Genomic DNA, 24607 nt, shown 5'->3' with positions numbered 1-24607 from the left:
AGGCTATTTAGCTGCAGATTTCTTGGTCTGTTTTTTTAATCTTCCGCTCCTACATTTCTTTTCCTCTTTAATTTCAGGCACCACATCACACATCTAACCCTGTGAGGGGCCTACAGTAACAGAACGGCAGCCTGAAACGAGGCACGAGGTCAGGCGGCGACACGTCAGACCCTGCGACTGCCACGGCGCCGCCGCCATTAAGAACTAACCCTCATCCGGATCGCTGTGCACTAAAAGCCTTTCTCATGCAAACTGCCAGAGGCTCACGCTGACGCCCTTTTTGGCCAGGCTGCGCTTCATAAGCTCAGTGACAGCATGCTAAGGAGCCAAGAGGAATATATTGTTAGCAGAAGGTCAGAGGGTAAAAAAACCAACAAAAAAAACGAAACGCCCAACCAAGACACTGTGCTTACCAGTATTTGTGTAGTCGTTCAGAGGTGTGAAGCTTTATATCAGATCAGAGCACAAAGTCCAGAAGTACTGGAAAAATACAAAACTGGAGGGGAAGGGGGTCACTTGTGTACGACTTTGTTTTAGGGCCATTATAGAGAGAAGAAAATGAGTAAATTTCAGAGAAAAAAATTCTAAGATTAATCTCAGAAATTTTCAACTTCTCAAACTCAGAAATTTCAAATTTACTTTGAGAAAATTTCAGCGATTACTCTCAGAATTGCTGAGTTTTTTCTAGGAAATCTTTGACTTTTCAAAATAAAAAATCTCCAATTTTTTTCTAGAAAATTTCTGATTAGTCTCAGATTTTCTGAGGTTTTTCTCAGAAATGTACTCCTCCTTTTTCTCTCTCCATCATGGCTCTAACACGCCATCGTACCTGCGTGTTTTTTACGTTTGAATGTGTTATCATGGTTTATTTTTCAGATTTTGGTAATTGCATCAGGGCTGCTGACTGATTTCATATCACTAGGAGATGCAAATTGGAGCTGGCAGCCCCAGAAGAGCCGGTTTTTTTTGTTTGAGTTTTTTTTGTGAGAATGGTGCATTTTCATAAGTTAAATCCATGATTTATTAAAGACTGCCCAAAGTGCCCGCCAGCACAGCGCCTCTGTTTGCACACGCTGAATATCGCTCCTCACTCTGCTTGCCGCTCTCATCTCCTGCCTCTCCTAAGTGAGTCCTTCACACGTCTGCTGCTATACATACACATTCAGATTCAACCTGCTCTCTGCTTAAATACACAAGGAGCCTCTGCATGATCAATAACGCGCTGTGCAGAAACACGCGCACTTTCATAAACCTGGAGATCGATTTATTTCCCCCCCCAAATCATTCAGGCAAATTAGGTGTTTTGAGCCCATTTTGTATTGTTCCTGGAACGCTGCCCTGTTGAGGAAATGTATGCCGATCAGTAACAGCATGCATGCCTCCTCCCCGGGATCTTATTGTTTTCATGCTGTGTGAAGAGAAACTGACAGAAGGAGCTGAAGGCTGAAGCCCTCCCTCTCTCTACTTGGCCAATTTCAAACACAACAGGGGTCCAGACGAGGCTCACCGCCATGATGCACTCTGGCAGCATCATTATCCACAATGATCTTTTCATTCTATGTAGTTTTAAAATACTGATAGCTCTGGATTGTGCATTTATTATTCCACTTTGATAGAAAGTATTTCCATATAGAAAAGGTTGAGTGATCGGGAGAGATGACTTTATTATTTATAAGCCTTATAAGAGTATTTATACCCCTTCAACTTATTCATATTGGCAACATTGCAACAGACAAAAAGTGGCTTATTGGGAATTTTGGGAAATTGGGAAACAGAAAATATTGGGAAACAGAAAATAGTGCATAATTATGAAGAAGAAGGAAATAAGTTGGGTTTTTTTCTATTATAAATGAAAATTGTCACGTGCACAGATTAAAATCACCCCTTTTAAATCCATAATTATACGTATTTTTTGTTATGTTTGAGTTGTTTGCAGACTTCTTCATTCTTTGTTGTGTGACTTGAGGCATTTGAGGCTACCGCTAACTAGATGCTAATATACTCTTGCTAGCTAGCTTTTTGTAACGTCGGTCATGGGAAAGTGTAAATTTATCACAAGTTTACTGGACGACGTTCATCTTCGCCACCGACTCACGTGTTCAATCAAGCCCAAAAGAAACTGAAAATTAAAAAACTTTCTTTTAGTACAGCAAACATGCAAAATCTGTATTAGGGCCATTATGGGGGAAAAAAGTTGGGACATTTCTGCAAAAATTTCCTAAAAAAAAGGTAATTTGCTAGGGAAAAAAATAAAATGTTTATATTAAAAATTTTCTCCAAAAAAACATGGAAATTTCTAGAAAATTTTTGATTAATCATAAAATTTCTCAGTAGTTGGTGGGAATTTACTCCTTGTTTTCTATCTACGAAGCCCTAATGTTTAAAAATCTTGATTTTACGTTGTTTTTGGTTTTTTTGACCCATTATTACTTTTGAGTCAACAATTTTGGCCCACATGGAAAAAGGTTTGGACTCCCCTACTTTAGGCAGTCAAATTATATTAGAAAGTCCTCAAGTCCAACACTTTAGAATAAGAATCTGTAGGAAAAAACTAAAATTGCAGTTTAAAGATGCTCTCAATCTAATCAGATTAGTAGATGATGAAGCAGAGAAAAACTACTTCGTGTTTGACTTTCACATCAAATCCCAATAAAATCCACAGAACCTTTTAGTTTTTAAGTGACAAAATGTGAAAAGTTGAGAGGGTGTGATTGCTTTTTCAAGGCGCTGTAAGTTACGTCATGCATTTTCCTGTACACACTATTAATGCCTTAAAAAACTGAAGCAAGTCGGTGTGACAGAGTTGGTTGGTTTTTCTGAACGTTTTTTCATTTTCAGGACAGGAGGTTGCATCAGATGTTTGTGTGTCAGTGTTTGCAAAGGGCTGCTGCTGATTGAAAGTGATGGGACAAGTGGGGATCACGGCGTAGTTGAGCACGCAGTCAAACCTGAGACGCTCTGAGGGACTGCAGACCCGAAAGACATGAAAGGAGGGTAGAAAATACTAAAACAAAAAGAATTGTTCCATTTATCGCTGGAGGGCTGGTGGGAGAGATCCACTTTGATGTGTCTGCCACCGGTAGACGCAGCACCGGGAGAACGAAGCCGAAGCGAAATGAAACCACCGCATTCTTCCAGGACGGACGGACGGAGACATTCGAGTTGCAGCAGAAGGAGCTCCGACCTCACAAAGAAGAACCTGAAACCTGTCTGCTGCACTCATTACGTTGTCGGACCCCAGGCTCAGCACTCACGTTTGACACCGTCCTCCTCGGCGCTCGATGCCTGTTAGTTTTGATACTGTTGCTAGGGAACTATCCCCAAGGACGCAGCCAGATGGATGGTTGATGTGCAGTTCATATTACAAATGCTAATAGCCTTAAGGGAAGCAAGAGAAAGCTCCTTGTTTCCCAAACACAAGCCACCATTTCTCCTCCTCCACTGGAGCCCGGTGCTGAGGGAAGTCATTATCATTACCGAAATCTTTTCTTTCTTTTGTTGTGCATTGGCGCAGCTTCAGAGGAGAACAATGAGCAGAAGCCATGTTTACTCGTTGTGATTTATCTCTGGGTATTTATGCATCTCATTAAACAATGATTACCCATCACACACGTCAAGATGCACAAAAACATGTAGCAGCGACAAACTGTGAAAAACACGCGGAGGCATTCAGAACATGTCAGCTGTTATTTATCTTGATATCGTAGCGACATGGCAGTTACAAGAACAACAAGAAATGGATATTTAATGAAGTTACACTGCTTGTTAGAGATTGTTTAGAGCGATTCAGACACGAGGAATCCAGTCACTACGACAACAATCAGCATAAACGGCCGCCATATGGCAGAAATCAATCAACGAATTACAAAACGTTTGACGCTGCGTTCCTTTTAGCTTGGAAGTTGAAACTTGGGTGTGAAAATGATGCTTCACCTCCATCCTGCTACAATTGCTAATGTAGGGTGTCCACCCATCCTTAACATCAATTCAAGGTTTTAAATTGGTGTTTCCAAAATGAAGGCCTTAAAATGTCTTACATTCATTTTAAAACATCTAAATTGGCCTTAAATACGTTAATCACAGGTCTTAATTTATTTACTTTTGTATTTATTTTCCCCCTGAGTCGCTTTCGCATATTTTCCTTATGTTCTGTGATACATGTGTCAAACTCATGGCCCGGGGGCCAAGTCCGGCCCGCTGTAGCTATTTATGTGGCCCTTTGGGCTCCAGAGGAACACATAAATAAAACCTTTAACATAACAGTTGTGTGCTCAATTTTTATTTTATCAATCAAACCAAATCACTTTTTAAATATGTACAATGTCAAATTTCAATAGTTGCTCTAGTTTGAGATTCCACTATCATGGAAAATCATCAGATTCCTGCACTTTTCTTTGCAATAACGCTTAATTGTGAGTTTACTGAAAATATTCCAACAAAATGGTCAAAAACGTTGTGTGATGCCAACTCCCACCTGCAGGTGGCAGTATTTCTAACTAACACTATATTACTATTTTACTAGGCAAGCGTATTTTATTAAAACACAAAAAATACTTGAGCTTCAGTTTGAATTGTGCAGAGATGGAAGATCTACCGTCATTACATTTCCAAATAAATCAGATCCTGATATTAGAAATAACAGAACAAATCGTGAATTGATTGATTTGATTGGGTTTTTTTTGTTTTGTTTTCTTTTTTAAGTTGAAAGTTTAACTTTTGGGCATTTTGGGTTATTTTTCTAAACTTATAGCATAAAAATTTCAACTTTAAAGTGCAAAAGAAACACATCAAACTTTTCTAACTTCCTACAGCATCTAGTTGTACTTCAATACTCTAATTAGCATAAATGAAAACAGGAACAGTTTCAGCTTTGGTATTTCTTATTTCTATCCTGTTGGTTCTAGTTTCTAGTGCAAACCTTTTATTAGACTTGAAATAAGACAAAACTAACTTACAAGTAACTTTTCAGCCAGCTGTAAGCTTTAAGTAAATAATTCCTTAATGTTGATGAAGAACTTCTAGTTCCACTGGCAGATTATTTCACTTATAATAAAACATTTTCTCATGTTGAAAGTGAAATAATCTGCCAATAGTCCTGGTACTTCAAGTAATTATTGGCTTAGAAAAGTTACTTGTAAGTTAGTTTGTCTTATTTCAATATATTTGCATTTGAAACTAGACCAAAAATACCTGGTATCGTTTTGTGCTTTAGCGATGCAGTTACATTATGCTGCAGACACTTAATGTTTCTTTCCCCACTTGAGAAAAAACACAATGTTCTGCTGCATTTTTACTTATAATTATAATCATTTTCTACTTTATCTGACCCGTATCACCTCTACAAAACATGCCAACTAACGCGCCATGTTGCATGACAGAAACAAAAAACAAGTTCACATGCGTCATCATCATCATCACTCTTCAGCCTGAGGCCTCTCTGGTCTGAACATGTTTGTTCAGACTTCATGTATGTCGTCTAACATGCAACAGGATCATACATCACCAAACCTCAAGCAAGTTTCTCTTCATAAAATCACAGATTCACGCAGGTGAAATGAGGCTTTTTCTTTTGTTTAACTAATATACCTCATTAATCACCTTGAAGTTCATTGTTTAACGGTTTTGATTTCCTGTTGTCGTCCAACACTTTGTCCTGGGAGTTTTTAATCTGTGTGAGAGGTTTTCTTTGGAGAGGCTTTTTACTGTAATAACAAGTGGGTTACTGGCTGCTTTCTACTCTTTGTGTACAGAAATAAAACTTTGTATTTGGCAAACTGCTTGTCTGTGTGCGTGTTTTTTCTAAGCGCTTTGAGGGTTGAATAAAACAACTGAACTCAGAATGAGGCCATGCTTTTTATATTCATTATATTTAGGTGTCTATATTTGGCTTAAAAGTGGTAAATCAGTATTTCCTGACTTTGTTTTTCCTCTTCCTGATTTGTTATATAATAACTTTTTATCTCTGATTTTGTCAACCCTTGTGACTCTACAGGCTGCTGTCAGTTTATTGGTCCGTCTCCTTTTCCTGTCCCTGACTTTGTTCTTTTTGCTGCGTTTCTTGATTGGCGTTTGACCTTCTTCTTCTTCCCTTTATCATACCGCGATCTCCTGCTCACTACATTATCTGAGCTGGTGGACGCAGGGTCACCATCTTTATCTGTTTTGTGATTATCTGCTTCAGGAGCCGCGACCCTCACTGGTTTTTCTTTATCTGACCCCAATTCACTCGTCCTCCCACACGTTTGCTCTTTGTCACAACGCTCTGCTTTCAAATCTGGATGTTTTTCTGTTTCTGAGTCGCCCGCTCCTTCAGTCTCAACAGGACGGTGTTCTGCTGGGCTTTCGATCTCTTCAACTTTATGTCTTTCAGTGTTTTTGTCCATCTCAGTGTTTTTTTCTGTGGCTTTTTTAGCAGAGTTTGTGTTTTTCTTTCTTACTGCATCCTTGGTCCTGCTTCCAACAGGACCCCACTTCTCCTTTGTCGTTTCCCAATAATTCTTCTTCTGGCCGGCGTGCATTTTGCGGATGTTTTCCCCTAATATCTTCAGCTCCTTCTGGACAAAGGGTTTAAACTTTGGATCCAGTTTCTCCACCGTGGCAAAGTCTCTTCGAGCTTCATCCTCGTTGCACAAAGCAGCGTGCGCCCGCGCCCTCTGATACGTTGCTTTAAAGTTACCTTTGGAGTAGAAATAGGAAGAAATAGGTGGAGATGACAGAAGTACTGAGAGAGGGAAGTAGACGGTAAACGAGATTGGTTCAGAGATATATTTATATCCTTTGAAAGGGGACATAAAATTCACATTTTGCATGTTTTTGTGCTTCCATTTCTGCTGCTTCACAAAACGGTCAAAGTGCTTAAAAAAACACCCACATGTTTCTTAAGAGATAAATTAATGTTTTTTGGTGTCTGGAAAACGACCTGTTTCAGAAACTTTCTGAACGTAACGTCAAAAATCAGCAGGCACTACCTGTTACCTAGCAACTCAGCAAACCCAGCTCCTCGCCTAGCAATCAGAGTTCAAACATTTTGGCTTGAAAAAAGAATAATAATAAATTTATCCCCAAAGGCCCAATTGTACAATGACATATTAGTGCCATATAACAAAGACAGAAATTTCTGAGTTTGTGAAGTTGAAAATTTGTGAGACAAAACTTCAGACATTTTTAGGTTTTCAGAAATTTTCTAGAAAAAGCAAGGAAATGTCTGAATTCTAAAAAATTACAAAATTCTAAGAAAAAAACCTGATATTTTCCAGAAAGAAAAAGAACATTTCTGAGCTTGAAAAGTCAAAAATGATCCTTATGAACTAAAAACGTTCAAAATTTCTGACAATTAAGATACACAAGACGATTAGGATCCCTGAAAAAAATTTTTTATTCTGACTAAAATTAAAGTCAGAATTCTGAGAGAAACGTCAATTTATTTCTTTTTCAGTGGCCCTAATTATGTAAAACATTAAAAAAATAATACGAGCTAAAATAAGTAAGTTTTAAGTAATGTGCTATGTGCATGAAATGGTCCATTCTGCTCCAGTTTCAAGTCTTTGAGCCTCCAACAGATTCAGAAAACCTCAGAGTCCTTCACAGATCAACTGGAGTTAACCTGAGACTGAATTAAACAAACATGGACTCTATTTGCAATGTGGTGACCTCTAAAGGCAACTGGCTACACTCGAAAAGAAAAGAGAAAAAAAAAGAAGAGTGTAAAACAGTGAAACAGTTTACAGGGCATAAACATGGCCGCATGGTTCTGTAAATAAGCAGAAATGAAACTCAAAACCAGCACAATAAATTCCTGACTGAGGTGGAAACGTCTAAATCGACCAGCAGGTTTGCGGTCGGTGACAGGAAGACGTCTGAGGAATGATGAGAAAACTAAATGATGGGAAAAGACAAACATAAAAACTGAAATTTCACATCAGCCTCAACTATAAATAGTTCACCACAGAGGAAGCAAACGTAAAATAAATTTCTGACTGTGATGTCCATGGGTTTGTGTCAGGGGAACAAAGAGAGACACCGAATGTTGAATTATACTTTCTCAGTAAACAAAGAAATAAAGTATTTTTACGGAGGTAAGACCTTCATATTTTTAACTCGTGTTCCTATTTCTGTATCAAGTAGGATTTTTTGTTTTCAGCTTCCTGCCAAGTGTGACAAACTCTCTTTGATTTTTCACACCAAACAAATCCTACCTCTGTGTGTCTTCAGCAGCCGGCTGTTCAGCTCCACCACCTCCTGGTATTGTTTCAGCTCCAGCATGGACTGGCTCAGGTTGAGACTGAGCGGGAGACGCACTTTCTCCAGCGACTCCCAGTCCTCGCCGTGTTGATCCACCTGCTGATGAAAGGCAGTGGACGGACGGAGACGGGCGCGGTGGTGATATACGGCAGAGGAAATGTTGAAAAGATTAAACCCAAACAAGAGAATGTGAACAAATATAGAAAAGGAAGGGAGGAAATGATGAAGATGATGACTGTAAGATAAAGGGAAAATAAAGATGGAGCGTTTGGAGGCCGCAGGAGAAAGTTGCTGAAGGAGAGCTGTGATAGAGACGTCTCTATGGATGTCTGATATTTTTAGCTCTGCTCCTCAGTTTCCCGGTGAACCAACGCTGCTCTTCAGTACAAACACAAACCGAGCAGATCATCAAAAGCTATTCAAAGCTACAAGACGTTCTAAACCACTTTTTAGTTCTTGACTTGAAATTTATTTAAATGGTGCGCTGCAAAAACACAAAATCCACAATCTAAACCATTAGATTGTGGCTCCAGTTGCTTGTTCAATGCTAAAACACAAAACATTACACACTATTTGTGGTCTGGTTTATAGTGCAAATATCTTAGTACACTTTAAAAAAGACAAAACTAACTCGCAAGCAACTTTTTAACAAGATATAGGAGCTCGTTTTAAGTGATATTGATGAAAAATTACATGTTTCAGTAGCAGATTATTTCCCTTATAACATGAAGAAAATGTCTTGTAATAATTGACATAATCTGCCAGTGGAACCAGCACTTTGTCATCTATATTAAGGAAATATTTACTTAAAACAAGCAGGTATTTTGTACTGAAAAAGTACTTGTAAGTTAGTTTTGTCTTATTTCAAGTGTAATAACATATTTGCACTAGAAACTAGACAAAAATTACTTGGTGATGTATTTAGTAGTGAATGATAATCTCCTGAACAAGCAACCAGAATCACAAGAAATGGTTTAGGACAAATTCAGGTGTAAGAATGGCCTAGTCAAAGTCCAGACCTAAACATAAATGAGAGCCTGTTCCTACACTTGAAAAATGCAGCTCTGATTATCTCCATCCAATCGGATTGAGCCATTTTAAAAATTATGGTTAAAAATATTTATCTTTACATTTTAAAAACTGATAGATAAACCCTAAAAGTGTTGCGGTTATAAGTGCATTAAAATGTGTTTTTGTTTTTTTACTAAATAGTTAAACTTTTCAGATTTTTATGCAAAAACAAAAGAATAACTGATAAATTATTTTTCTTCCAGTTCACATTTACTTTATGTGGTTAAAAATAGCAGAAGTTGGAGATTAAAAGGGGATAGAAAAGTGAGAAATATCTAAAAGTATTTTAGTTTTTCTGATAACCTGTCTTGTATTGCATACCTTGTTTTGTAAGAAGTCCACGTATCCCAAAGCCTCCTTGAACTTGGCGGAAGCGTCTGGGAAGTGTTGCTCTTTGATGAGGAAGTTTCCCTCGTTCTGCAGAATCATGACCAGCCGTAACATCTGCTGCCAGTCCTTCCCCTCCATCTCATCACAGGCCTGCAGCTCCACTGCACAGCTGCTTTCTTCCTCCTTCACTCCCTCAGATGGCCGAACCTTTTCTTCTCCAGATTCTCCTTCTTCAACACGTTTCATCTCAGATGAACCGGTTTTCTCGCCTGCTTTGCCACTTTCAAAGTCGCTTTCTTTCTTTTTTGTTTCTTCATCTTCCTCCTCCTCTTCATCTTGTTGCTCTTCCTCCTCGTGTTTACTGGTGCCCTCCGTTTTCTCCAGCATGTTCCAGTACTGCTCCTTCTCCTCCCAGTACTTCTCTTTCATGCGCTCCGACAGCTCCTTCAGCTCTCGGCGAACAAGCGCAGCCAGAGTGATGTCCAACTGGGCCACCGTACTGAAGTCTCTTCTGGCCTCCTTCTCGTTCCACACGGCAGCGTGAGCCTTGGCCCGCTTGTAGTAGCCCTTCACGCAGTCTGAGAAGCAGAAATTCAAGCGGTTGCTTAAATTATGTTTGTATTATTCATATGGAAGTAGAAATATGCTCTGTAGATGCTGAGTTTGCAATCTGGTAAACTGCAGCTTCAGCTTATATCTCTAACATGTCAAAATTGGATTTCCATGCATCTGAAATTAGGTGTTAGTGTCATTCAGGCAAAAATAATTTAAGCTCATTTTAAGTTTCTGACAAATGACTTTAAAGCTGCATTTCTAATTTTATTAGAAATATATATATATATATATATATAAATATATATATATATATATATATTTATATATTTGTTGAAACTCACTATGCTGTTACAGTAGGATATGAGACAATCTGTGAAAACAACAAAAAAATCAAGCTCCTCTGTCTTCTCCCAAAATAACCAATCAGCGTTAGGGGCTGGGTCTTAGTGCTGTCAATCACCTCTCCATGTGGCGCTGCTTGTACCCCTGTGCTCTCTGCTACTGTAGTTAGCATAGCCTGTTGAGAATGCTAATGATGCATTCACACCAAACGCGTTTTGACCGACAGACATGTCAGGTTTACATTCAAAGTCTCTGTGGAGGCACGGCGAGGCTGCGACCAAAGGCTGCGCTATTTAAAGCGTTTCATGTCCAGGGTGTTCAGAGCAAAATGTCAAAGGTCTGACTTCAAACTGCACATGTCGAACTTGATGCGTCGGACATGTTTGTGACGTGCTAAACGCATTCGGTGTGAACGCACCATAAGGCTGGTTAGCATGGCCACTGATTACGACGGTTTTTCTGTAACGGTAAGTTGTTTCTCCGCCATTAGCACATTTAACAGAGTACATGAGGTTGATTGACAACACTAAGACCCGCCTCCTGGCTCTGATTGGGTGTTTTTCTTTAGACGTCAGTAGTAGCTCAGGGAGGAGATCGATCTTTTCACACACTGTCTCGTATTATAACATCACAACATAGTGAGCAAACACGCGAAAAACATATTCTTCATGAAATTTACATACTGCAGCTTTAACTAATTTTAATTTTTTGACAAATGAGTAGATCTAATCTGCTTGGGCATCTCTAGCCCATGACTGTAACATTACTGTATTTTATTGAGGCTTTTATGTAATTTATAGTAAGGAGCAAATTTGAAATGGAAGAAAAATTTACTTGAGGTTTTTGATTTTTTATATCTTAAAGCTTCAGAACATTTACATGTGCCAAAACTTTACTGCAGCTACAACTAGAGGCCTTTTTGGACGACCAACTTGGTCCATGTTATTTTTTAAAACGACTCAAGCTCAGCTGGAAAAGGATTGATAAAAGATGTGAAAAGCAACTCAATTAAAGATTTTGACACATATTTTCAATTGGACTTAGGTATGGCCTTTGACTAGGCCATCATTAAAAAGTGTCAGTGCTTTCTTGGCTGCTGAGACAGAAAAGAAAAGAGTGGTTTCCTTTTTATCAAGAACTGCTTAAAATATTGGTATATTTAAAACTCCTGTTTTGTTGTCTTATTCTGTTTAAAATGACAGTGAGGTTCAGCATTAATGAAAAAACTAGTTATTGAATAATCATCATGATAATCATGATATTATCATGATTTAAATGATAATCATCCCTTATTATCATTTAAAAGCGCAGTTAGTTTGTGACTCCAGGTGTTATAAGGAGGTGTATAAAACCTCCTTATAACCAAAAGTAAATCAGGGATCAAAAGTTTAATTGTGAGTCTTTAAAAATGTCCAATTAATTTTAAATCTGCATTTTAAAATTATATTATGACATGAATTTGCAAAAATACAAAAATCAAGACATATCTTGTTCTGTTTCTGTAAAACAAAAAAGAACACAAGGAGAATCTGTGTAATATGTAGAAGCACCATGAACGTGTTTTTAGGTTTGCAGAAACATATTTAACTTTTTTACCCTTCATTAACTAAACTAAGATGACAAGAAGCTTGTAACTTACATTTATCATGCAATAAAAATAAATGATCAGTTTTTAACACCAGTTTGTAAAGAAACGCTGCGTTCTCGCATGGCAGTGTCTCTGTCTTCAGGCTAGATATACTCACTGATGCTTTTTCTGTTCCTCAGCATTTAATTTCTGCCTATGCTAAATTTTATTCAGCCAACAGTTAACCAGATTTCACTGTCGCCACCGGCAACGGCAGAAACACTGCAGCGAGCCTGCCGTTTCCACAGAACTGCTGCGCTGAGGGGATGAAACGAGAGACTTAAAATTCAGCAGACAACATGACACTGACGACAGGAGAAACAACAACACGACACCAACTTAGAGGAGGATGAGTAGGTGATGAAAGGCTGTGGAATAGTGACAAAAATGAGCTGGAAAACCAGCGGGAAGACATAACACTGCAATAATAAGATTTAAACGTCATAAGGAGAGCAGTAGGGCTGTGGAGACGTCTTAAGCTTGACCAGTGGAGTGCAAAAACTCTCCCCTGCAAAACATATTTCAACAGTAACATCACATTTTGTCAGGTTACAGCCACAAACTGCAATGTGTTTTACTGGAATTTGTATTTTTATAAGTCTGGTATAGCTTTGGAGTAAAATAAAAATTACACAAATCTGTCTTTTATAGAGAAGAAGAAGAATTATAAAATGTTCTGTTTGACGTAAACCGTGTTGTGGACGGCGGAAGCATGAGGAGGAAGACGCTCTGGTCACATGAGACTGAAAACACTATTCTCAGAGAAAAGGATGATGGGATGCAGGTCAGTGATCAGAGGAGAATGGATGGGAAATATAACGTGTCAGTTTGATAAATAAAACTGGGCCGATGTGAACAACCAATATTTATTTTTATTTGTTTGTGGTTGTTATTCCCACCCCCCGGGTGTGTAAATGGTAGTGAAATATATACAATATCAGTAAATATCAGTTATAGCCCTTAACAGAAATATTAGTACCATGTATAGATATCGGCCCACATTTGGTATCGATGCATCCCTAAATATTTACTTAAAACAAGCTCCTATATCCAGCAGAAAAATTACTTGTAAGTTAGTTTTGTCTTATTTTAAGTGTAATAAGACATTTGCACTAGAAACTAGACAAAAATCACTTAGTAAGATTTTTAGCAGTAAGGAATAATATCCTGAACATGCAACCAAAGTCACAAAAAATGGTTCAGATCTCAACATATTCAGGTGTTAGAATGGCCCAGTCAAAGTCCAGACCTAAATATAATTGCGAGTCTGTTCCAAGACTTGAAAACTGACACTTTATCCAGTTGGATTGAACCATTTTATAAAGAACGGTTAAAAATATTTACCTTATATTTGAAAAACTGCTAGACAAACCCTAAGAGTGTTGCAGTTATAATTGACAAAAGACAGATTACTCCAAAGCTATACAAAACTTACGAAAATACAAATCCCAGTAAAACACACTGAAGTTTGTGGCTGTAACCTGACAAAATGTCATGTTACTGTTGAAATGTGTTTTTGCACTTCACTGGTCAAGCTTAACACACACACTCACAGCCCTACTGCTTTCCTTATGACGTTTAAATCTTATTATTGCTGTGCTATGTCTCACACCTTCAGCTTCCTGCTGTTTTTAAATCAACACTTTGTAGGAAAGAGGTTCTTCAGCGGAGACAGGAATGCTGGTCAAAGTTCACAGGAGGATGGATGGAAATATAGGACATTGTTTGTATTTAGAGGCTGTAAAAAAAAAAAAAATTAGGACAAATACCATAAACATAGGACAATGACAAACGGCTCTGGTGGAGCCAGCTTCAGATTGTCAGAAAAAAAAATTAAAACTATCCTCCTACCACTTCCTGTCAGCTTATTTGACGTTTCCTTAAGTAGTAATGTCCAGCTGTTGACTTCTGTTATGTGAAAAAAATTGTTTCCAATTCAGTTTTACAAAATACATTCATTTCAAAATGGCTGAAAACCCATCTCATTGTAGGACTTTTTTTTTTTTTTTAAATTGCCACGTTTATATTAAGCAAATTTATTTTCATAATTTCAATTTGCACAATTCTATGGTTACTGGAGACGCAGCTAGTGATACTGAAACCAGCTGAGTGCAGCTGGATGTTGACAGTGAGCCTGGGCAACTTAGGGATGAACTAAGAATAAATATTTAGTTCTTAATTAAAGCTTAAAAACACAACAAAACCAGAACACAAAGCTAAATTAAACACTAGGAAAACTACTGAATAAACCAAGTGTAGAAAAGACTTGGCTCGTTACAAAGTCGCAGCTGCATTGAGTGGTTTAGCTCAAAGCTGGTCAAAGTTGGACTAGCCTAGTCAAAGTTCAGACTCAAATCAAACTGGGAATTTGTGGCTAGACTTGAAAGCTGATATTCACAGCCGCTTAAGCCAGGGGTGCCCAAAGCTGGCCCTTGAGGGCCAGCATCCTGAACGTTTTAGTTCTCTCCCTGGCGGTACAACCTTTTCAGCATGTCAGTGTTCTTCTTAGGCCTTCTAACGAGCCATCATTTGATCCAGGTGCGTTAAACCAGGGAGAGAATTAAAACATGCAGGATGCCGGCCCTCGAGGGCCGACTTTGGGTACCCCTGGCTTAAGCTATAGTGCATCAAAGAGTGGGCAAAAATCTCAGTCTTTAGAAGAATAAAGCTGGTGGAGACAAATCCCAAAAGATTTTCTCTTGCAGCAAAAAATAGTTCTGCAAAGTTTTGACTCATGGGGCTGAATGTATACGCATGCTACCATTTTCAGTACTTATTTGAAAAAGAACCATGCACCCTTTTCCTTTATGCACTTCTTTGTTTTGTTCTGTCACATAAAATCCCACAAAATAAGCAGAAGTTTGTGGTAGTACTAAGAGAAAGTGGGAAAAAGTGAAAATCATGCCTTTAAGATCACTTATCCATAACTGCAATTGTTTGGTATATAATTAGTGACTTAATCTCAGATTTTCATTCATACCAAAATATGATCAGATGCAGTAAAAGTAGGGGAGCACCAAAGTACATAAACTAACACAGAATAATCAAACAGTGTAATACTGAAAATCCAGGCTGTCTCTGAGCATTCTGTCACAGGGTAAGGGGGGAAACTTGTGAGGCTCTGAAGTGGCGGCTGTGCCAACTTGCAAGGCTCCTCTCGCCTTATATGACTAGCCATGAGTGTGACAGTGCAATTCTCATGGCTGCTCCAGCTGTAAAACCTGGGGTAATGTCAACCTCATGTCCTCCTACGCACTCTCTGCAGAATCCAGCAGGTTCTCATGGAAAGTCAGAAACATTTTAAAAATTTAGCTGAAGTAGCTTAACACAGGTCTGGACTGGCTCTTTGTTTAATGGATCCTTCATATTAAAGAAAATAATTTTCCAGTAATTGAAGTAGATTTAAACTCTAAGAATCAGATCATTTATTAACTAAAACAACCTTAAAGAACACTAAATTTTCGGTTATATCTGACACTTGGCAACAGTGCTACCAAGCAGCAAAAATGTCTTTCTGCATGGAGTTTGCATGTTCTACCTGTGCAGGTTTGGGTTCTCTCTGGATACTCCAGCTTCCTCCCACAGTTCAAAAACATGTCAGGTTAATTGGTTTCTCTACATCAGGAGTGTTCAAGAATTTGACATTTGTGACTAGTCATTTCATCATCCCAGGCGCCATGATGGACGTCGGATGTGAGGGACGGAAGTATTGAACAGAGCAATTGAAATTGTCTTCCCAAGTTGTTTTTCTAGTTTATTTATGGCTTCTACTTGTTCGATTCGAGCTAATTTGTCTATGAAGGTAACACACCTGGATGAGGCTCACAGACGGCGGTATTTACAAAAGTTGGAAATAGCTAGCTTAGAAACCGACCCATATCTTCTCCCTCCTGAGGTGTTGATCAAATTACCGACTTTGCCTGAATTCACACCATATGATTTATGTCACTATGTCATAAACAGCGCCTCCCCTCACACCGGAGCAGATTTAAAAACGTACAAAAGACAAGATGCTAACCAGTTTTCTCCATACATGCTAGGCTACATGACTGTGCGCCATTGTCTCCATGGTTACCAATAGTTATACGCCTACCTTCTCCAGAATGCAATATTTAATATATTTCTAATCATGCTTACTTATAAAGTATATGAACGTTAATCTTCCTACCCTGTAAAAAGTGCAAATCAGCGGTTACACCGAGGACTGCCAGTCATTATTGACAGCTGCTATCCATCGCCGCCGCCATCTTTCCTCATTAAAAATGATAAAATAAAATTACAAGTTTGGTTTCTATCCTTATCTGTTTGGGATAGGGTAGGGTAGCGCAGCACCCTACGACCATTTTAATTTGAAATCAACTAAATAGAAGCCACATTAGGTTACAGATGTCTTGTTTTTAGACTGACTTTAAAGGAGCGCATTGGTTGTTTTCACGTCCATCATGGCGGAGTGGGCGGACCTCTGGAGAGCGTGACGTCACGGACAAAGGGTCAGTATCACAGATTTATTTCACTAGACCAGGGGTGTCCAAACTTTTTGCAAAGAGGGCCAGATTTGATAAAGTGAAGATGCCCGGGGGCCAATAGTTTGTTCGGACATTTTTTAACTACTAACGTTTCATGCAAATACACACCGTTATAAAACAATTTTCATTGTCACAATTATCTTTATTTTTCAAATGACAAAATAACCAAATATAAGCCACTCAGGCAGATGAGAACAACTCTAAAAACCCAAATTCTGCCTTTCATTCATATCTGGAGAGTCAGATAACATTGAACAAACTGTATGAAATACCTTAAATTTACATGAGTTTAAAAATATTTTTGCCTCAAGAACATTTTAAACAGGAGTTATAAGTAATGCAAAGTTGTCTATTATTATTAAATCTTAAAACAAGTGAATTTTGCTCTTGTCATTTACAATATCTTTCAGAAAGTAATAGTTTGTCACATCTACAGGTTCATAACATCAACAGTAATAACCAAATCTTACTCAAGAGTTTAATAAAAATAAGTGCCATAAATCCAGGTGCATAAATGTTCGATTCGCTCTTCACTGCTGATAGTGACAGACGTTACCGTTCAAAATACTCAATTTCATGTCCTCAACTCTCAGTGCCACACTGTTACGTGCCAGGCAAACATTCGCAAATTCTTGCTTCTTCTCAGGGCAAAATGTTCTCCACCATTTTCATAACACAGTCTTTGATAAATGTACCTTCAGTAGAAGGTTTGCCATGTTTAGCTATTAACATGGCCACTTCGTAGCTTGCTTTGGTGGTATTTTCTTTTGACTCACAGGCCCGCGTGAAGAATCGCTGTTGTGATGCCAGTGCAGCTTGGAGCTGCTTCACTTTTTCAGCACGGTCACTTCCTGTTAGCTTGTTGTATGTGTTAGCATGTTTACTCTGGTAGTGTCTCTTTACGTTGAAATCCTTAAACAAGGCAACCGTCTCATTACAAATTAGACAAGCACAATTGCCTTGATTTTCAGTGAAGAAGTATTATAATTCCCATCTCTCTTGAAAGCGGCGGCCCTCACTGTAAACTTGTTTTCTTTGCAGTGGCCATGGCAGAAATGAGTGGAGAGCGGTTCGCTGCACGGAGGCAGAGACTGATAGTATTAAAGTGGTGCTGCCACCATTTGGTGAAAGGAGGAATTACAGTTTCAAGTTTTATGATTTATTTATTCTGTTTCACAGTGGAGGCGGGCCATAAATAATACATTATAAGACCGAAGCTGCGGGCCGTATGAAATCTGACCGCGGGCCGTGATTGGCCCTCGGGCCGGACTTTGGACATGCCTGCACTAGACTGTTGATGGTGACAAATTAGAACAAATTTAAGTGAAATGTTCACTAATAAACAAAAATCTTAAAAGAGAGAGAAAATTTTATCTTTCAATAAACAAATTTTTACTTTCATTTTAATTTTATACTACAGTACAACACAAACACCCAGTAGATTTTATTTATTTTTTTTCAAATTTTGACACTCAGAAATTTCTATGTTTTTTCTAGAAAACTCAAGTCAAAATTTCTGAGTTTTTGGAAGAAATTTACTTCTTTTTTCTTCAATCTACAATGGCCCTAATGCACCATTATAATGACATTTTGTAAGCCATTGGCAAATTACTTTTAGACGTTTCCTGACAAAACGTTTGTTAAACATAGGTCTGTATGGTTGAGAGTAATATTTTACTTTATGTGTCATAACATTGACAATAAAGCCCTGATTGATGTAATCCAATAAGTAAATACCAAATTCTTTGATTAAAAATAAAAATACAAAAAAGCCTACAATTTAAAGTCGGTGTGGTTCATTTATGCTACAGTCCTTCTGCTGAAACTAACAGGATTAATGTTTTTCACAGATTCTTTCATACAGACCAGATTTTCTGCACCAGTGAACCTGTAAGGACCCTGTTATTGGTTCCTATATCAACTTCTCTTGGACCATGATTAGCAGGTGCCAACTACCTGACACTCCAGTCAAAGCGTTATTCTCTAATTCATTAAAACTAATCCTGACCTGCTGATCACATCTCAGTTTCTGTCAAAAGCACAAAGATCGCCAGGCTTGATGAGTTTCAGTGTTTACAATAAGTGACAGCTCACTTGCTGCACAACAATCCCCACATCTTGACAAGTGTCAGCTGTAATAGGATAATTAATTATGGCATGCATAATAGCATTGGTGTAGTTACATTACAGAGTCTCAAAAGCCTTTTCATTTTTATGATTTCTTCTTTTTTGCCTTGAGGATTGGTGCATAATATATTTTGAGCCCTTTTTGGTAACAGTGGACTAATAAACATTAAAAAGAGGCCTTAAACTATGTTTGAACATTAAAACACCAAAGGAACTCGATAAGAAATTGTGTTTTCTTCGCTTTTCTCTGTTTTTGAGCACATCAGTAGCCTTGAGCTTAGAGGACAGCAAGCATATGGTGAGATTTGCTGGTTCACATCTCTGGAGTCAATAATAACCTCACACTGTTAAACCACCTCAATGCACAAGATTAACCGTGGAGCCTCCAATGCAGCTGCTAACCTCAGAGGTATAGTGACACAGACGTGGGAGTGTGAAGCTTGGTGACGCAGGGAAAAAAAAAGAAAAACGAAGATAGAAGAAAAGACAGAGTACATTATGTCATTTCTTCCTGGAAGAGATAAATTAAAAACGCGATTCCCAGCATAGCAATTTCCTAACATGAACCTTACAGCAGTATCTCCTCCAAGACTTTGTTGTTACCTTTGTGTTTCTCCAGCAGCTCCGTTGTGTGCTCTATGACTTCGTAGTACTCCTCCAGCTCCAACATACACTGGCAGTAGTTCAGCTCCAGGGGGACAATCATTCGCCCCAAGTTAATGTAGTCTACATCACCTGGCATCTCCTAACACATGCAGAGATGGAAAACAGGACATGGCCATGGTGCTGCTGTCACTCTGCAGTTCCTCGTAAAGATGAATAATTTACTTGAACTTGATGGGTCTGGTGGATTTTTTAACTGATTCAAACAATAAAGGGATTTGAAACAGTGACTAAAGCAAAAACATCTCTAGAAGGTGACCCATGATGTTTCCTACCAGATTAGAGTAGCTATACAAAAGATTTTTATTAAATTTTTTTGCTCAAAATCATTCTTAGATAATGAAATTTCATTTTAATCTACTTTCAGAATTAGATATTTTGGGGCCTCCTGTCACTTTAAAGCCAAATAATCTGCTGCTGGCCACACCCCTCAACTCTACGGTTGCATGTGAAAATGGCTGCAAACAGATTCACAATTATACAACCATATATCTTTGAGAAGCAAAGGTGGAGCCTCCTGCACAACCAAAAAGAATGCAGCAATTGGTTTCTGGATGGTAGGTCACCAACAAAACACTTGTCTTTTCCAGCAGCCATTGTACAGTGATAAAACCAGCTGACCAAATGGGATAGAGGTCAGCTTGGGTTGTTGTCCTTCAACATTCATGAATGTGTTAAAGGACAGAAAGGACATGTATAACCGTGATTTATCCCCATCCTTTACTCACCCTGGACTGCACTGTTTTTAGCAGCAGGACGGCTTCCTTGTACTTGCTGGCAGCCTCTCTGAATTGTTTCTGCCTGACCAGAGCGTTGCCCTGCATGTGGAGAATGGGCACCGTCTGCAGCTTCTCGTCCTTCTCCATCATCCACGACTCTCTGTGGTAAGACAAGGGGTCTCCTACCTGGGAGCAGCAGGGGGGAGGAGGAGAACGCAGCAGGATAAACATGCAGCAGAGCAGAAAAAACCCTCCAGCAATGGACTGAAACAGTCATCCAAAAATATTTTTAGTTATGTTTTATAAATACATTACATTTAGATATTCGTAAATGTTAAAAGTTTGCTAACTTTTCAACAACTTGCTTAATTTAATGCTAATAAAAATAGTGCAGAACAAATAATTGAATTTCTTTTATTTAAGTCTTTGCGCTCTACAAAACACTATTAAGTTTAAAGGAAATTACCTTTAAATTGATCTGTTCTTGCAGTTTATATAGTGTATTGCAGGACTTTTTACTGCTTAAACATTTTGCAGGTAGAGGTCTAGGTTTTGAAGAGCACAAAGTCTAAATAATTTCCTGCGTGAACTTTTACATTGAGGCTACACAACTTAAGTCAGAGATCTTAAGTTTTCCCTAAGAAAATGGCATCAAAAGAAGAAAAAATATAGATTTTACATCAAAGTCCCTGATGAGCTTCAGCTTATTTATCTCTTCGAAGTTGAATGTTTGTAGACAGAAACAGGTTTTTTGTCTATGCTGTCAGTGCATTGTAAATGTTTCTTTTGTTTTATCTATTGTTGTTGCATAAAGAGGGAGGACATCTGATGATTTTTTTCTTTGCTTTTATTCTACAGAAGCCCTGAGGTGAAACCTTCAAACAAAAACACAACATATCTTCAGGAAAACATAACCATTATACAGAGTCAGTACAGGTGCTGGTCATTTATACTCTGATGTTTTGTTATGAAAATGAGTTACGGGTGAATGCTCTGCTGATGTAGAACAATAAAAATCAATCAAAATGGGATATATCATAGATAATAATGTACATTGCCTTGTACATGAGATCTGACCATTTCTACTATTATTTACATCTATAATTTAACAAAACACTTAAGTTCTATCAGAAACTAGCTACAGAGGCTACACATGTGAATACTAATGGTATGTTAACGGATACAAAGTGACTGGAAGATGGAATCAAATGTTGATAAAAATAGGAGCCCAAATTGGTTAACGAGAACCAGATATAACATAAAAACAATTTCAGCAAAAATAGCAAACAAAAATCCACAGCAAAATATTAAACTATTTAAAACATGAAAATAAAAGAAAAAAACTATTAAAAAATAAACTTCTTTACATACCACTGAATATAAGATTTTTGAATAACTATCACAAATACAAATATTTCTGTTTGTTTTGCTGGTAATCCAAGTTCTTTGTGTTTTCATGGTGTATCTCAATTCTTTGTTTTTTTTCTTGTATTTTGCACTTTAGTCCAAAGGTTATAAAACGTTTTCCAAAATATTTTACCTGAAATTCATTCTTGCTGCTCTTATAAGGTATTTATGACAGAAATTATAGAGTTGTTGTGCGCCCCCTGCTGGTTTGGAGGCATTGAGCAGCTTCTTATTTGAACTTGAGCCTGCTCTGGGGCTAATAATCTTTAAATCATCTAATAAAACTCTGTAGCTCACCTGCAGCAACTCCATGATGAATATGAGTGGCTGAGGATTTCGCATTATCTCGTCGAGCTCCGGGAAGCCAGTGGAGTGATAGTAGAATAGGTTCCCCATGCCACACATGTGTTTCTGCCCCTCCAGGGGGTCCTTCCCTTGGGCAATCAGCCTCATTCCCTTCGACACAATGGGATACAAGCCTGTGTGCTGAAACAAATTACACATAAACAAAAACATTGACATGTTTTATAGGGCTGAAATAAAACACATTCGTATGCTCCATGAGTATGACCTCTAGGACTCACAACGGCGTCACACCAGAACTCTGCCACCTCTCCGACCCGCATGGACGTCAACAAGGGCTCCCAGATTTCCATCTTGAACATCTTTCCGACAAAGATCTCAGCCGGTCTGCCGACCAGTCTGCTGTCATCAATGACCGTTCGCTCAAAGTTGTCCAGCAGGGTTTGGAAATGGAAGATCACCTGAGATGTACAGCGGGGAAAATACAGAAATGTGTTTCTGACATCACGCTCTCTAAGTTTTTCCTAATTATTTCTCATTGTTCCTCCTATTATTCTATCACTTCTGTAGTTCCAAGCTGTCAGTTTTTCTTTGAATATATAAGCATTTTTAATTTAAATTGCCCTGGTGGTGAGTGCTTTAGTGGCTCTATTATTTAAAAGCACTTCATACCGAATTCCAGACACTTATTATGCAACATACACTGTAAAACATTTGAGCCGCATTTCGTTGTGTCTACTATCTTCTTTTTTTAGAAGAAGAATAATTAAAAAATAATTTCCCTGCTGGGATGAATAAAGTAATTCTCCTTCTTCTATCTTCTTCTCTTTAAGTCAAATAAATTTAGCGAATTTTAGATTTTGCACCTAAATGTTCAAAAGTTTGTGAAAAATAAACTTAGTCAGTTGTGTTAGTTTTTATTAATTTTGTCAAACCTCCAAGAATTGAACAAACTAGAGTTTTTAGGTTAGCACTTAAAAAAACTGAAAGTAGAAAAAGACAGGAATGGGAGCTATTTCCCGCTTAGTGGCCTGTTTCAGCACCCTGAGATGGAAATGCGTTACATTGATCGGTGTTTTATTAAGGCAAATGTTCATTTTAATGTAATTCTCAGTTTGCATGGCTTGAGGATAATGTCCTGTTCTCACTAAATGTTTTTGAGTAGAATTCATTGTCATGTTTAATAAAATTCATTATCAGATCAGAAATTTTCTTCATGCAATTTGAAACAATAATTTTAATTATTCAAAAGTAAAATAAGTTGTTATTTTAACTTTATATTGTGAGTGAAAATAATATAGAAATGTGGCTCTTAAACTAGGCGAGGGCAGTTTTTTCTAGTATGATGAAGTAATAATTTGGTTTAAATTGCGCCATTAAGTTAAAACTCACAATTCAAGATTAATGGACTTTAAAAACAATGTTTAGAAAACATGTCTCTTGTTATTAAACCAGCTTAATGAACTTTAATTTCTGAGTTAAAATCAAAACAATTTTCTTATTGACTTAAACTGCATTTTCAAGGCAGTAGGTGGACTTTCATTTTCAAGTTAAACCAACCTCAAATGTTTTACAGTGTAGAGATGGAGGGTTTTATTAGATCTCTCACCTGTTTGTTATAAAATGCATACAAAACCTAAATCACTGTGAAATTATGTTGAGTCCTAACCTTCTATTTATAGCCTGTGACAGACAAAACGTCTAAAAGCGGTGTGTGTGCAACTGGGGTAGAGTGGAAAGACACACACACACACACACACACACACACACACACACACACACACACACACACACACACACACACACACACACACACACACACACACACACACACACACACACCACAACCCCACACACTGGTGAATGGAAATTCATGCTGTCATTGTCATGGAAAATATTTGTCACAACATCCAGGCTCAGTGCCATATGGCTGGATGGTGACTGGGAAGGAGGGGAAAAGTTGGAGACCAGCAGATCAGAGGCTGAACAGGAAGTGGGCCAAAAAAACATGTTGCAATTTGGTTGACCAAATGTTTGCTTTGTGCATGAGAGCCAGACATGGAGTAATTTCCCCCTCCTTATGAATAATTCAGAAGATCTAATTTAGGTGCATAAAACCCATCTATAAATGCACACTTAAAAACTAGAATTGTTATTTAGTTTATCAGCATTTAACACCATTAAGGGAATTTAAAGATACCTTTGTCCCAAGTGGGAAATGAGGCAGAGGTCCTTTCCCACCTGCCAAGATTTTCTTCTTGACGCCTGGATAGTTGAGAAGGTACGTCTCCTCCATCGCCTCGCTGAATATTAAACAGAAAAGTTTGAAGATTTCCTTTCCCCCTTCTTTGGATGTGCGCTCTTCTGGCTTTTCTAATTAGCCCAGTGAAGAGAGTCTTGGCTGGTTTGCTGCTCTCTGACAGATGGTGGGATTAGCCAGGGTTTGGAGATGGCCACTTTAATCTGTGGAGCTAATCCCTCGCCTACCCTGACGATTGGTGGGGCAATCTTTGCAGCAAGGAGCAAGGAAGCCCAGACTCTTCTGTACGAGAAAGGACTAGATTGCTGTGGGACAACTAAAGATCATACTGAAAACAGATAAATATGATGAACTTGATGACTTAACTTTAGATATCTAAACGCAGTTATTTGGTTCAATGGCGGCGCAAAAGGGGGTGCTGCAGTTCCCCCCATGA

At 38.2% G+C, this 24607-nt stretch overlaps 2 protein-coding genes across 5 annotated transcripts in view; one reads left to right on the top strand and one right to left on the bottom strand.

Moving 5' to 3' along the window:
- Positions 1 to 2180, top strand: part of drp2 (dystrophin related protein 2) — a 258718-nt gene extending 256538 nt beyond the window's left edge. For all 4 annotated transcript variants that reach the window (XM_005799512.2, XM_023328539.1, XM_023328537.1 and 1 more), the window contains one exon: positions 78 to 2180. In XM_005799512.2, coding sequence (XP_005799569.2) covers positions 78 to 97 — 20 coding nt within the window. In that variant the 3' untranslated portion in view covers positions 98 to 2180. The remainder of the gene's footprint in view (positions 1 to 77) is intronic.
- A 2837-nt stretch (positions 2181 to 5017) lies between these two features.
- On the bottom strand, positions 5018 to 24285 carry LOC102225874 (aryl-hydrocarbon-interacting protein-like 1). The gene is made up of 8 exons (XM_023328318.1): positions 24112 to 24285; positions 22193 to 22372; positions 21906 to 22094; positions 20211 to 20387; positions 19423 to 19564; positions 9634 to 10220; positions 8196 to 8340; positions 5018 to 6676 (listed from the first exon to the last, which is right to left on the bottom strand). Exons 1-8 carry the CDS (start codon positions 24205 to 24207, stop codon positions 6000 to 6002), a joined length of 2193 nt encoding a protein of 730 aa, XP_023184086.1. The 5' UTR covers positions 24208 to 24285; the 3' UTR covers positions 5018 to 5999.
- Positions 24286 to 24607: the final 322 nt, after the last annotated feature.

The sequence above is a fragment of the Xiphophorus maculatus genome, chromosome 23 (genome assembly GCF_002775205.1).
Source record: "Xiphophorus maculatus strain JP 163 A chromosome 23, X_maculatus-5.0-male, whole genome shotgun sequence".
Lineage (NCBI taxonomy): Eukaryota > Metazoa > Chordata > Actinopteri > Cyprinodontiformes > Poeciliidae > Xiphophorus > Xiphophorus maculatus.
The sequence above is the reverse complement of the archived record's forward strand: the minus strand, read 5'-3'. Positions and strand labels throughout refer to the sequence as shown.

Coding starts and splice junctions, on each gene's coding strand:
- LOC102225874 (XM_023328318.1), bottom strand. CDS start 24,207: ATGGAGGAGACGTACCTTCTCAACTATCCAGGCGTCAAGAAGAAAATC. Junction 22,095..22,192: donor AGTTCTGGTGTGACGCCGTT/GTGAGTCCTAGA, acceptor AATTTGTTTCAG/CACACAGGCTTGTATCCCAT. Junction 8,341..9,633: donor TGGACTTCTTACAAAACAAG/GTATGCAATACA, acceptor GCCTTTCATCAG/CAGGTGGATCAACACGGCGA.